The 13,725-nt window shown below is 45.8% G+C and overlaps 1 protein-coding gene across 1 annotated transcript; it reads left to right on the top strand.

Annotated features, from left to right (window-relative positions):
• The first annotated feature begins 8,744 nt into the window (after positions 1-8,744).
• LOC140255541 (pancreatic alpha-amylase) lies at positions 8,745-13,240 on the top strand. The gene is made up of 10 exons (XM_072343246.1): positions 8,745-9,045; positions 9,486-9,632; positions 9,838-10,035; positions 10,686-10,916; positions 11,344-11,477; positions 11,565-11,687; positions 11,797-11,896; positions 12,062-12,183; positions 12,284-12,409; positions 12,917-13,240. Exons 1-10 carry the CDS (start codon positions 8,878-8,880, stop codon positions 13,104-13,106), a joined length of 1,539 nt encoding a protein of 512 aa, XP_072199347.1. The 5' UTR covers positions 8,745-8,877; the 3' UTR covers positions 13,107-13,240.
• The last annotated feature ends 485 nt before the right edge of the window (positions 13,241-13,725 follow it).

The raw sequence follows: 13,725 nt of genomic DNA, 5'->3' as shown, positions 1-13,725 counted from the left end.
AAGTTCTTTGGGCGCCGTCTAGGTTTTGCCTTCCTGTCGCCCATAGACTTCAACACCACAGGGGATTCCTGCAGACTTCAGCCTGGCTTTTTAAGCCTCTCGAGAAGTCACTTTAGCTTAACAGCTCAGACACTGGGAAAGTCAGGCTTGTGGCATTTAATAGGTATCTGACAGTTTTTATAACTTACTTAAGGAATAGATTTGCTTGAACACTTCAATTGTTCAGATATGTGACATAAGCATACTTACTGAACAAACTCCTTTCCTTTGCACTAAAATTTTTAAGCTAATGGTGAATAATAAGTTGGAAGGTAAACATTAAGTAGAATCAAACACATTCAGAGCACAACTGCAAATCTTTTGAAGCCATTGTCAACCGTGCAAAACTGCTTCCTGTATGACAGTTTGCTGAGCATAAAAACAGTGGCTGAAGATCCTTAGTTATTTATTTCAATTTGGTGAGATGTTGAGCAAAGCTATTTATGTTAAAATCACTAGAAATGAAAATACAGATGTCCTTATCTACATTATAAATATACAGGAATACAGTGTTGCACCTATATCTTTGTAATAGATACTATATATACACATCAGGAACTATGGTAATAAATTATTTTGTTAGCAGATTGAATATTTCAAACTCAGTGGCAGAACTGTAGTTGGTTTTATAGGCTATTTCTCTTCTATTGCATAGTTTCAAAAGTAAACAGCATATTTATATATATATATGCATGTAAAAAAAAACAGGACTCTGACTATAGCCTCAACATCACTGTAAACAATGATTTTCAACTTTATAGTTTTTTCCTTTTTTAGAGTATGTATCATTTTTTTTTTGTAAAAAATGATAAAAAAAATTATATGGAACTACCTTCTGAAGAGGTGCTCCCAAGCACAACAGTACATACCTGAAACCCTAAAGTAATTTTAATTATACCTTAAATTTTAATCTGAAGACAGGTTTCCATTTATAGAAGATCTGAGCTGTGTATTTTCCTTAGATTACTTTCATTAGAAATATTCTAAATACAGCTTTGAAATATAAACTTTATTGTACAACAGTTAAGGCATATAAAGTCACCTTGTTTGAGGCAGTATTAAGAAAGCACAATCAAGAACACTAGGTTACGTACAGAGGTAATAAGGAAGTCAAAAAGCAGTAACATCATGAGAATGGACCATTGTGGCAAAATATTATTTGTCTTGTTCTCATAAGATGAATTTCTTGACACCGAGTTGATGTTTACTGTTTGCTGCTATCTTTGATATTTAGACTTCATCCACCGTTGCGTTTCACTTACCGAAGGATTCAATAAGAGTAACGCATGCTCTCTTGCAATGGATACGGGTATCACATCTCCGATAATGTAAAATATTTTGTGTTGTTTCTGATATCATGTTGAGCTTAGATCCCGTTTGTAGGACCCCATTAGAACCCTCGAACGCTTCTCTTCTTCACGCTGCGCAAGCTGAGCTCACTCAGCCTGTCTTTGCAGGGGGGTGCTCCGGGCCTTTGATCATATTTGCGTCCCTCCTGTGGACCCTTCTCTATCAGCTTCCTGTATTCCTTTTTTTGGAGGCTCCAGGCCTGCACGCAGTACTGAAGACGGGGCCTCATAAGGGCAGAGTAGAGGGACCTTCACCTCCCTGTCCCTGCTGGCCACTCCTCTTCTAACGGAGCCCGGGATACCGTTTGCTGCTGCAGACAGCATCCCCATATTCTTCCCAGGTGACACGGACTGATTTTCAAAGCTCGTGCGTACCTTTTTTCATCCTGTTTGCTCAGCAGGTCCATGCTAAACCATGCTGGTTTTCTTCCTCCTTTGCTTCCTTATTCAGACTGATGGAGAATTCTCGTGCTCTTAGAAAGGCATCCTTGAAGAGTAGCCAGCTTTTCCCAACATTTCGGTCCTAGGCCAGCAGCCCAGGAGACCTCGGACAATAATTCCTGAAAGGCCTCAATTTCACTTCTCTGTCATTTAGGGTTTTATCTGCACTCTTTACCAGGCACACATTACTTGAGATGACAAGCCAAAGCAGGGCACGGTCTCCGAAGCCTAGGCTGCCTCTAACTTTATTGCCTTTAATGATCTCCTCCGCATCGGCGCGCAGCGGGTCCACGGCTGTTTCACCTCTGGTCAGTCTGTCCGGTGTCTGAACTGGAAAGTCATCATCAGTGGACTGTAGGAGTCTTCTGGATCTGTCGCAGTTCACCGTAAGGTTTTTGCAGCGGATACCCAGGTGGTTGAAGTCCCCCACCGGGACCAGCGAGAAAGCCTCATCAGTAGGCTTCCCTCGATCAGGTGGCCTTTAGTATACCTTTATCACCAGCTGGTCCTTATTAGTCCTATCTGTAATTCTACGGCACAGGCTCTCAACCCGTTCCTGATTGGTTCTCAGAAGAAGCTCTTATCTGTGTGATAAAAAAGGCAACTCCTCCACCCTTCTTACCTTGCCTATCCCTTCTGAAGGGCCAATACCCCTCAATGGCAGTACCCAGTTACAGGAGTCACCCCACCCTGTTTCCGTGATAGCAATAATGTGATAATTTTCCAAGTTCATCACAGCTTCCGACTCCTCCTGTTTATTTTGTACATTGCACGCAGTGGTATAAAGGCACTTCAGCCGGGCTTTGTCTCACTGCCTTTTTAGGATCCCCCTGCCTTCTCCATACCTTCGTGCTCCACCCTCCTCATCCATCAAGCTCCGTATGAACCTTCGAACTACCCACTCAACCCATGTGAACTTCAATTGGTCCCTTTCCCCCTTCTTACCTTGTTTAAAGGTAGTTCAACAAGTTTCACCAGTTTCTGGGCTAGGATCCTGTTACCCCTTGGAGACAAGTAACTTCCATCTGCAGCCATCGTGCCAAATGCTGAATACATTGTCACATGTTACAAAATAAACATATGAATAAGTTATTTTGATTGCAACAACCTCTTATCCATTTATTTGTGAATTGGGTTTTCCTGCTCTTCCCAGTATCCTTCCCAGCCATCGAAGGGATACTAGAAATAACCATCTGCAGCCCCATTCAATTAGCTACTCACCCTAATCTCCTGAAGTGTTTCCTCACAGTTCTCAGGCTTTTCTCAGTGACTTCATTACTGCTGGCCTGAGCTATCGATAAGGGATGATAATCAGATGTGCAAATTAGACCAGAAAGCTTCCTAAGAATATCCCTGACCCACGGAGGCAGCTCTCCTCCCTACAGGTAGGGTCAAACCAACGCACGGGGCCCTCCTTTCCTCGCAGCGGGGAGTCACCTACGCCAATCAGCCTTCCTTCCTTCTGGATGGAGACAGTGTGGAGTCGTAGAGTGAGCCACTTCATCCCAAACCACCTCGCGAGCAGACCTCCCACCGTGCATTCACTCACCTCTCCCTTCAGTTCCAGGGCGTCAAACCTATTTCACAGAGGCGCTCGGGGAACCGAGGTCGGTTATGACATCAGCTACTTACGTCACTGAGCCAGGACCCGCTTTTGCTTCTCTTATCTCAAATTGCCTCTCTCTGCTTGGCGGTGGCAGGGCATCCAACATCTTCTTAGCATCACCCCAGTGTATTTCTCACAGAGATTTACATTACAGGTCTATGTTCTGCTCACACTCTCTGATACTTCTTAGCTTCCCAACCACCTCCTTGAGTTCCACCACCAGGTCATCCATCCGCCTACAAAGGCAGAGTCCTTACCCCGTTTCTCCTGCAGCAGAAGACTCAGACGCTGCAGCGAAATACTTGAACCCCCAGCCTCGTTAGACGCAGCCTCTGTATCAGTCACCGCCGTCTTTCTCGCCAGTCTTCCAGCCTGCTACAGACCCTAGCGAGACAGGTTGTCCGGGAAACAGCAAGTAGGCACCCAATTTCCTAAGGAACACCGGTACCATCCCGAACGCCGCGCCTCACCCTGGTCGCCGCGTTCCCTAGCGGCCGTTTTTATACACGCAGGGGGAGGTCCGCCGCTGCTCCCGGACCCTCCCCCTCGGTGTCGGATCGCCGCTGTCACGATGCGGGCTACGGCGTCCGGCGGCCCTCGCTATCGGGGCTCCCACTCGAGCGGCCGAGGCGGCTCCCGGCTGCGGTGCGGAACGCTTCCGCTCCGTGCCGAGTACGCTGCAAAAACAAAACGAAACGAACCCCAGGCCGCACGTGTTACTCCCCAGACGCAGTATCGTTGTTTTAAGCGCTCACGAGGCTGCTCCCTGGCTCCAGGCTCTGTATCAAAATCAGGCGTTGTGCTCTCTGAGCTGCAGCAGCGATGCCGTCTACTGCTGAAGCACCTGAACTGCAGATCATCCTGCAGCGCGGTCTGCGGCCTCTTGGGCTCATATCATAGCTTCTTGTGGGTGAAAAATGGGAATTTACCATACTCTTTCTGTTCCATCCAAACCTGAGGTTGCCTTGCAATACTGTGAGTATTCTGAGTAGCCACGTGCAAGGAAAGTTTGTACCCAAGCAAAGCAGCGTGGGGAGAAATCAGAAATCGCATTTGTCTAAGAAGAACTGACATTTCTGTCATTTTGAGGAGCAGAAGGGTACGGGGAGAGTTTAGCCTGCAGGTATTTTGGTTTGTAAAGTAAATAATGACTGTATCTGATTATTGTGAGCATACTAATGTTTGTTTTTCTTGTGTGTGTTGTTGTTTGTTTTTTTTTTTTCCTTTCCATACCAATTTCTGCTTGACCTTAATGAAGTTTTTGGACATAGAATAAATACGAGGCTGTATCACAGAAATTCCATACTGGAGGCATCGAGAGGGACCTCTGGAGATCATATAACCCAGCCCTCTGTCTAAAACAGGTTCCCCACAGTAGGTAACACAGGAAAGTGACCAGATGGCTTTTGAATGTCTCAAGAGAAGGAGAATCCACAGTCCTCCGAGGCAGTTCGTTGCGGCGTTCCGTCACTCTCAGTGTAAAAAAGCTTTCCGGTAAGTTCACGCGGAACTTCCCGTGTTCTAGTTTGTGCCCGTGCGTACATCTTAACTGAGGATTCAGATTCTTTAATTTTTACGGCAGACATTGAAAACTGTGGAGTCTTTAAGGACTTTAGGTGATGCACAAGGAACTATCAGATGTCCTGCAAGCTAAATGAACGAATGTATATATTTGTACATGTAAATGCATATATATGTGCATGTATATATATATGCATGTATATACATATGCACTCACTCATGCTTATTTTCTACTTCCGTTTGCAGTAGTTGGGGTACGTATTTCCTAATAGACAACTAGATTAAATCACAGTTATACGTGCGGTCATTGCAGGATATCTAATCGAACCGGTATAAATATCAGATAACGTGAGGGCAGAAAAGCTTCTCATTTGTGCAGGATTAGCAAAATCCCACCGGTAGATTTCTGTGTCTATTGTGTGAGATAAGAAATGAAAAAGGGGTAAAATCAAAGTGACTTTTCCTTTGTACGGTTAGACTTAATTCAAGAAAATCTTTGCAGCATCGGCGTACACCGTCATTCAGAATAAACCTAGTTTCCACGACAAATGGAAAGATAGTAGAACTAAGTAGAGGCTAGATGACTTTATGGTTTCTTCTTGTAGGGAAACGTAGCCTGTTGCAAGTTGTTACATCAATTCTCCAGCTCATCAAGCTTGTAAATAAACTGCAGATGTGTAGATACGAACATTCTCCAATCTCACAGAAAGGCTGCAATGACAAGCTCTGTCTTTTCTGGAGCGTAAGAACGTGCACGTGTCATCGCTTCCATTCCTCAGGAGTACAGTAAAAGAGGAGGTAGACACAAAACACCGTATTAAGACGGGCAGAAAGGATAAAAACATTGAAATTACCTCTCGGTAAAGAAAGGGTTTTGCTGAGCGTACACAGTCCTTTTCTGGAGCCAGATCAAGAATGCTGGACAAATTACATTCCTGGATCTCTGTAAATAAAAGTGGAAAATGAAGTAAGAAGAAAAGATCGAATGGAGAAAATGTGGGGAAAGCAATGGAGAGGAAGAGAAGGTAAATCTAAAAGAAGGAAGAAAATCCATACAGTTTTCACATTTCGCTCCATCTGCTTGTCATCTGTCCCTCGGCGGACATCCCCTCCTCCTCTCGTTGTTGTGAAGGCCGAAGATGGGAACAGGGACTGCGTTTCGCAGCAGAGGGGACTAATGCCGAGCTGTAACCTCGATAAAGAGCCGTCACCCACGCCACGTCCGAACGGACCGATCGACGCGAGCAGGGTAGCATCCTGCACAGCTGTCAATTTTCCCAGCCTCCCTGAACAGGGGTTGTTAATATCACAGCACGTGAAGAGCACGCTGGAGGAACGGAGAGGCTCGGGCTCAGTCGGTTCGGACGCACATTCCTTCACGTGCCCACGTGAAACATGGGGAGGGTTTGTGCTTTCTCAGTGCCTACGATACTGCTGCACAGGTGTTGATCTTGAAGAGAAACCTATGATATTCAGCACTCCACTCACTAGAAAGGTGACTAAGCGTTCAGTCTGAGATAAACTACTTCCTTTATGTGGCTTTACTCTAATCATTACACATTAAGCCAACACAAAAAAGGAGAAAAAAAAAAAAATAAAAAAAAAAAAAGAATTGAAAATGCTGCCACGTGATATGTGCCTGTAATTGTCATCGTCTCTACTTCTTATGTGACCTATGGCCTCACTGACATTCCAGGCAGAGCATGAAAGAGACATTTAAAGAGATTTCTACTACCTATCTTCCCAGCCTGAGCGTCGGGGTCATACCGTGCTCGGCACAGACTTACGGCTACACAAAAGAGAGGACTCGCACGGCGCCTTCAGCATGAGGCTGCGGTCTTACCACCGGCCTTTTATACTCCTGGCAGATGAAAATGTTCCCTCTGCAGCTGACAGTTTTCACAGAGATGAAAGCTATCGGTTTCTGTTTGTCTAGCCAGCTGGCTATCTCGCTTCCACTTTGCTTTTCCGGAATTGTCACATGACTGTAGATATAACACATACTTGCAATGTTCACGTCTTATCATAAACCCCATAGCGGTGAGCAGTACACACAAATTGAGGTTTGTTTTCTTTCCAGACATATCAATGAAGATAAGTTATCAAAAGATATCCAATATGTGACAGGTTCACCTTGATGAGGGGACTCTGGAGAATTAATAGAAAAAAATTAGAAGGCAACTGGAAGTTTCATAATTGTCGGAGGGGGTACGAGTTCACCAGCATTCAGAGGCAGCTAGCTTTTGGGATTCATCCGAGCTTGAACTCGGGTACCCGAGCAGCCGCTCTAATCAACGGGAGATGTTTCACAGCATACAGTGTGGGACTTATTCAGCATCTGAATCGCTTGCCATTACCTCAGTATAACTCGACAGGGAACGGTGTTGTACAAATTGAGCTCAAATGTTTAGCGACGATGTATAGTCACAATGAGAATGCGCAATCAGCTGCATTTCCTTGCTGTTAGAAAGCGGACGAGGCCATATGTGGAGCCAGCGTACAGGTTTGGAGAAAGGAATTGAGAGTTATCTTTCCTGCAATATTGAAATTGTTATTTTGTCCTGCTCCCCTTTAAAACCGTGCCGGTACTTACAGTAGACACCAGTGAATCACCTCCTCCCCCCACAATTCGAACCGAAGTTCCCAGCAATCTGCAAGTTTCACATGCACTGTTGTTTTTAGTCAAAATCAAGGTAGTGGGTTTGTTTCTTGTTGTTGTTGTGAGTGGTTTTTTTTGTGTGTGTGTGTGTGTGTGTGTTTGGTTTTGTGTTTGTTTTTTTGGTTTTTTTTTTTTTTTTTTTTTTTAATGGAAAAAGAGACCTTTGATAAGGTCTATGATACAAAAGCGAACAGGTTGACAAATGAGGCTCACTTCTATATTTGTTTTTTAAATATGAATTTTGGGAAAGAGAGAGATGTATGTGAAACATATTCAGTGACATGGCTCGTTTCAGAGAGGAACATACTTGATGCAGTTCAGGAACTTCTTGAAATTAAATTACTTTTTTCCTGGACTGGGTGTGCATGTTTGCGGTGGTCTTATTTTTCTCATAGTTATTCTTCATGGTTGTAGTTTTAGAATTCTCTCAGAGTGCAGTTTTTTCAGTGATTTGAGTCTAGTTTATTCCTGGCACATTGTATGGATACCTTTACAGTTATATTCACTTCTCCATGATCAGCTGATACTATGTCACAAGCAAAAGTTGCAAGGTTTCTGATGCAGGAAATGCTGTTAGAAGCCAAAAAGGGGGTTCAGACCCATTCGGCATGTCAGTTCCATTTTATTTCGGGCATCAGCAATTCATTTGCAGTACCTGTTTCCACAGAGTACTGGGTTTCGGGAATTGACTCAGACAAATCATTGTTAATGTCAAAGAACGTGAATACTTCAGCAGATTCTGCTTTGGAAATTTTTGACGCCGATCACTGTCAGGTATAGAAACGTGTAGCGTGCGTGGTTGTGACATGAATAACCGATTAAGAGTTCATAGCGAGCACGGGACAGTAATAGCAAAAGAACGGAAGCCCAGTTTCTAGCTATAAGTGAGATTTGGATTTGAAAGTCTCACAACGCGATGTGCGGTATATCTGCTGTTGTCTGACAGCGGTCGATCCGATACACGAGGTCGAGCTCAGATTTATCCTGAGGGATAGACGCCTCATTTAGTTTATATTGTTGGAATTAATCTAATCCCCAATGTGGGTGCACTGTTCAGAGACCGCTCGGTGTACGATAAGGTATAAACACTGGGAGAAGGTACGTTATCTTCAGCTGTGGGGTGATTCAAGTTAAAACATGTGGGAATATTGTAACTGATAGCATTCATCTGTGTGAAATTTGTCAGCTGCAGTAGGAAATTTGTCCTCTCGCAGCAGTATAAATGGCCGGCGTAAAGACCGCAGCTTCACACCGAAGGCACCATGCGAGTCCTCCTCCTCCTCGCGGCCGTAGGCCTTTGCCAGGCACAGTACAACCCGAACACTCAGCCCGGGAGGACGTCCATCGTGCATCTCTTCGAATGGCGCTGGGCCGATATCGCTCTGGAGTGCGAACGCTATTTAGCTCCTAACGGGTTCGGAGGAGTTCAGGTATGTAGTTTCCTGCCCACGGGCAATCAAATTGCTCTGCAGCGTATACTTTTTTATCCAAATAGCCTGAATTGCAGACATGGACTTCTGAGTAACTGTCTCGTTCAAAGCAGGTATGCAGATCTAGCCAGCCCGGCACGAGGGTACGTTCAGCTGCAGATCAGCTGCAAGGCGGCTGGTTGTTCTCTAGCACGCCTCAGTTACAGAGCTGTTTTTGTGAGTCGCTTGCACAGACATCCGTAGAATTTTGGCCGTCCGAAGGATGGCACGAATCCAGGCGATCTGTGCCGTAAACGACATTTCCTTGATGCCGTTCTACAAGGCTGACATCAAGCAGCCTTCAGCCGTGTCACACAAATCGAAGAGCAATCTCAGCAGCGAGCAGAGCTTTTGCAGTTAAACGACCGCTTTGTGACCGAGGTCCATAATTTCACCTGCAGGTTTCTCCTCCGAATGAAAACATCGTCATTACCAATCCGAACAGGCCCTGGTGGGAAAGATACCAGCCCATCAGCTACAAGATTTGCAGTCGATCGGGCAACGAAAACGAATTCAGAGACATGGTGACCAGATGCAACAATGTCGGAGTAAGTGTCTGGAAAATGTGTGCCCGATACACTGAGAAGGGCGGTTTATGTGTAGCGAAGTCACCGCTTCTGTTCTCCCAGGAGGGTGAACTGGATACTATAGGGAGATGGATAAAAGGCCCAATTGTCAGCGGGGCAGTAAAGCTCTGGATGTTGCCGTGAAAGCACCAGAACTCCGTCCGAATTGTAATCTCTACTTTTCCAGGTTCGTATTTATGTGGACGCCGTCGTCAATCACATGTGCGGATCTATGGGCGGCACGGGCACCCACTCGACGTGCGGCAGCTATTTCAACACCGGGTCTAGAGATTTTCCCGCCGTGCCGTACTCCGCCTGGGATTTTAATGACGGCAAATGTCGTACTGCAAGTGGAGACATTGAAAACTATGGGGACATGTACCAGGTAACTTTCTGTGGCATATTTTTATTTTTTTTTTTTTAAAGATATGTTGCGCAAAGAGTAGAATAAGCTAAAGAGTGGGGGTTGATCACTTAGTCACCTTACTTGTGAGTATGGTGCTGGACATCACGGGCTTCTCTTCCGGAGAAACACCTGTGGTGCTGCACAGTATCGTAGGTGCTGAGAAATGTCAAAGCTTCCTCACGTGTCACGCGGGCACGTGAAGGAGCGTGCGTCCAAAATGACTGAGCCCGAGCCTCCCGGTTCCGTCAACGTGCTGTTTATTACCGATTGTGAAAATAACTACTCTTGTTTTGGTTGCGCGTGAAAACTGAGAGCCGTGTGTGGTGCTACCCCGGTCACTGTAGTCGGTCAGTTTGGACGTGGGTGATGGCTCATTCTTGAGGTTATAGTTCAGCGTTCGCCCACTCTGCTACAATATGCCGGCCCGGTTCCCGTCTTGTGCTTTTATGACAAGAAGATGAATAGGAGATGTTCCCTAGGGAATAGTTGTTGTACAAGGAGATGGACTGTTTTTTTTATTCCTTTGTTTACATTTACTTTTTCTTCTTTATTACTGTTCTCCAATTTGTAGAATTTTTCTCCATATAATCAATTTTTTTTTTTTTCATTTTTCATTTTTAATTTCACAGGTGCGGGATTGTAAGTTGAGCAGCCTTCTCGATCTGGCTCTGGAGAAGGACTACGTACGCTCAACAATCGCCGCGTACATGAATCGCCTCATCGATATGGGCGTGGCAGGGTTCCGGATCGACGCCGCCAAGCACATGTGGCCCGGAGATATCAGAGCATTTTTGGATAAATTGCACGATCTCAATACTCAGTGGTTTTCAGCAGGATCCAAACCTTTTATTTACCAAGAGGTAATTTCCCTGGTTTTTCTTCTGTCTGCCTGTCTTTCTACTGCATTTTGTGCCTACCACCTCTTTGACTGTACTCTTTCTGAGGAACCGAAGTAATGACACGTGCTCGTTTTAAAGCACCAGAAATGATGGAGTTTGTCGGTGCAGCGGGTCAATGTCATCGGCCCTTCAGATTTGTAGGGCATCTTGAAATCTTCATGTGGATTAGTCTAACTGTGAGCGGCATTACGCAATTCAGGATGGCGGCGAAGCCCCACGTTTCCACACGGTTACGTCGCTATTCCAAATTTGGGTGAGGTGCCTGGCAGAAACTTAAGTGCTTGTCTTTATATTATCTTTATGTGATTCCACTGACAACGCCGAGGGGTGTGCGCAGCAATACTTATGGACTATATTAAAGCACAAGTGACTTATTTTCACCTGCCAGGTAATTGACTTGGGGGGAGAGCCGATCACAGGCAGTCAGTACTTTGGAAATGGGCGAGTGACGGAATTCAAGTACGGTGCGAAGCTGGGTACAGTGATCCGCAAGTGGAACGGAGAGAAGATGGCCTACTTAAAGTAAGGGCAAACGTCCCATACCTGATGGAAAATAACCTGGATGCCTAACATGACAGGGTGGAATCACGTACTTGAGTTTTTTTCTAGGAACTGGGGAGAAGGCTGGGGCTTCGTACCTTCCGACAGAGCCCTGGTCTTTGTGGACAACCACGACAACCAGCGCGGGCACGGGGCAGGCGGAGCTTCCATTCTCACCTTCTGGGACGCCAGGTGAGGAACGTCAGGGTATGGACGGTGACGCTTACTATAGTGTTTTTTGGCCTGCTTGTTTTTTGGGGTCACATATCTGACCGTGTTCCGGTACGCTTGTTTCCGCCAGGCTTTATAAAATGGCAGTCGGTTTCATGCTCGCTCATCCGTACGGGTTCACGCGGGTGATGTCAAGTTACCGTTGGCCAAGACATTTCCAGAACGGAGCGGTGAGTTTGTAGCTGTGAAGTTTTTGCTGTGTTAAATGTAAAAGATTTCTCTGTGTCAGGCCGGATCTGCATGATGGATGCCGGGAGCTGCGCGTACCTTCTATGTCCGGATACACTGTGTGTTTTTTCCAGAATGGACTTTGAAACGTCTTTTTTCATTGATAGGATGTCAATGACTGGGTCGGACCACCGAGTAACGGGGACGGATCGACAAAGTCCGTTACAATTAATGCAGATACTACCTGTGGCAACGACTGGGTGTGCGAACATCGCTGGAGACAAATAAGGTGGGAGAGCAGCGTACCGGAAGCTGCGGCACTCGCGTCGCGTGCCTCTGGACCGTGGAAGGCCTGTCATGGAAACGACAGCCCTTCCTCGCCTTTGCAGGAACATGGTTATCTTCCGTAACGTGGTAGACGGTCAGCCTTTCTCCAACTGGTGGGACAACGGGAGCAATCAAGTAGCTTTCGGTCGCGGCAACAGAGGCTTCATCGTGTTTAATAACGACGACTGGTGAGTGAGTTGCGGGGCACCCCCATTTGAGGTCATAGTAGAGAAACCGAGTCTGCGGGCAGGGTAGCACCCGGGGATGTAAGCGTTACCTGTGTAAGTTTGGGCGGTTATAGGCGCAGAGGGTACTTTATCACTGCCTTCATTCTATAGTAGCCAATCTGGTCTGTGCCAGTGCAACTTTAACAGTTTTAATGGTCCCTGTTAGGAGGTTATTTGTGTTAGGCAGCACACATTCTACGGTAGGGGCTGTGTGTATGCTTTGTTTTTCTCCCATCATTTTCCATCGGTGAGACCGAGCGCCGCAGCCCACGCCGGGTTCACGCGGGCCGCGTTCCTGCCTTGAGGGGCCGCAAAGGGAGGTCGTAGAAATGGGTCTCTAAGACCGAGTAGGCCACTGTGCCACGTTGCCTTCACGAGCAGGGGAACGGCATCGGGCTCGGCAGTCTTTTGCCTCCTTTGAAATCCCTCTTGTGTAAGCCACGCTTAAGCAACGTACTTTTTACGTAGGAACCTGAACGTGAATTTGCAAACCGGGCTGCCCGCCGGTACCTACTGCGACGTCATTTCCGGACAAAAGGAAGGGAGTTCGTGTACAGGAAAGCAGGTGCACGTTTCCTCGGACGGGAAGGCTAATTTCCAGATTAGTAACAGTGACGAAGACCCATTTGTGGCCATTCACGTCGATGCCAAATTGTAACTTCATTTGGATTGTTTTCTTCTGCTCTTGCTCTTTATGTATGTTGAATGTGCCAGTTTTGATTTCCTGATTTTCAAGAAGGAATGAATCTCTGCGTGCAGTGTATAATAAAGCGCTTTCAAACTCAACTATGTTGCTGGTTTTATGCTAAGTATTTTCACTGTAGCATTTTCACGTCATAACTATAAGGCTAATTCATGGGACGCTACACGCACCCTAGAGGAGACATCCTGCGAACAGTGTGCTGCAGCATTTCCCCTGTTTAGAGTTTGTATTTTGTTTGTTAAGGAAAAAAAAAAAAGTAGGAATACCAAAGTAGGAACAGTGAGTACTTATGCACTCTTTCTTTTCATTTTTATGGGCAGCAGATCTCTCTTTAAGAGCACAAAGCGTAGAGCTTATTAATCAAGTGCACTTTACAATGAGGGTGTTATCTTTGCAGCATTGGAGCTTATCTGCAACACATACATAAGGAAGCAAGACCAAAAAAATGCGATCTGCTGAAACCCCGCAATATCCTGCAGCTACTGTTATCATATTTGGCAGTGCATAGTCTGAATCCCGTAGCATACTTTGGTAAGGTGTATTCATTTATAGGCAGTTTGTAATGTCATGGCCA

Source organism: Excalfactoria chinensis, chromosome 8 (assembly GCF_039878825.1).
Source record: "Excalfactoria chinensis isolate bCotChi1 chromosome 8, bCotChi1.hap2, whole genome shotgun sequence".
NCBI lineage: Eukaryota > Metazoa > Chordata > Aves > Galliformes > Phasianidae > Excalfactoria > Excalfactoria chinensis.
This window is presented reverse-complemented; position numbering and strand designations above follow the sequence as displayed.

Coding starts and splice junctions, on each gene's coding strand:
- LOC140255541 (XM_072343246.1), top strand. CDS start 8,878: ATGCGAGTCCTCCTCCTCCTCGCGGCCGTAGGCCTTTGCCAGGCACAG. Junction 11,897..12,061: donor GACATTTCCAGAACGGAGCG/GTGAGTTTGTAG, acceptor TTTCATTGATAG/GATGTCAATGACTGGGTCGG. Junction 12,184..12,283: donor CATCGCTGGAGACAAATAAG/GTGGGAGAGCAG, acceptor TCGCCTTTGCAG/GAACATGGTTATCTTCCGTA.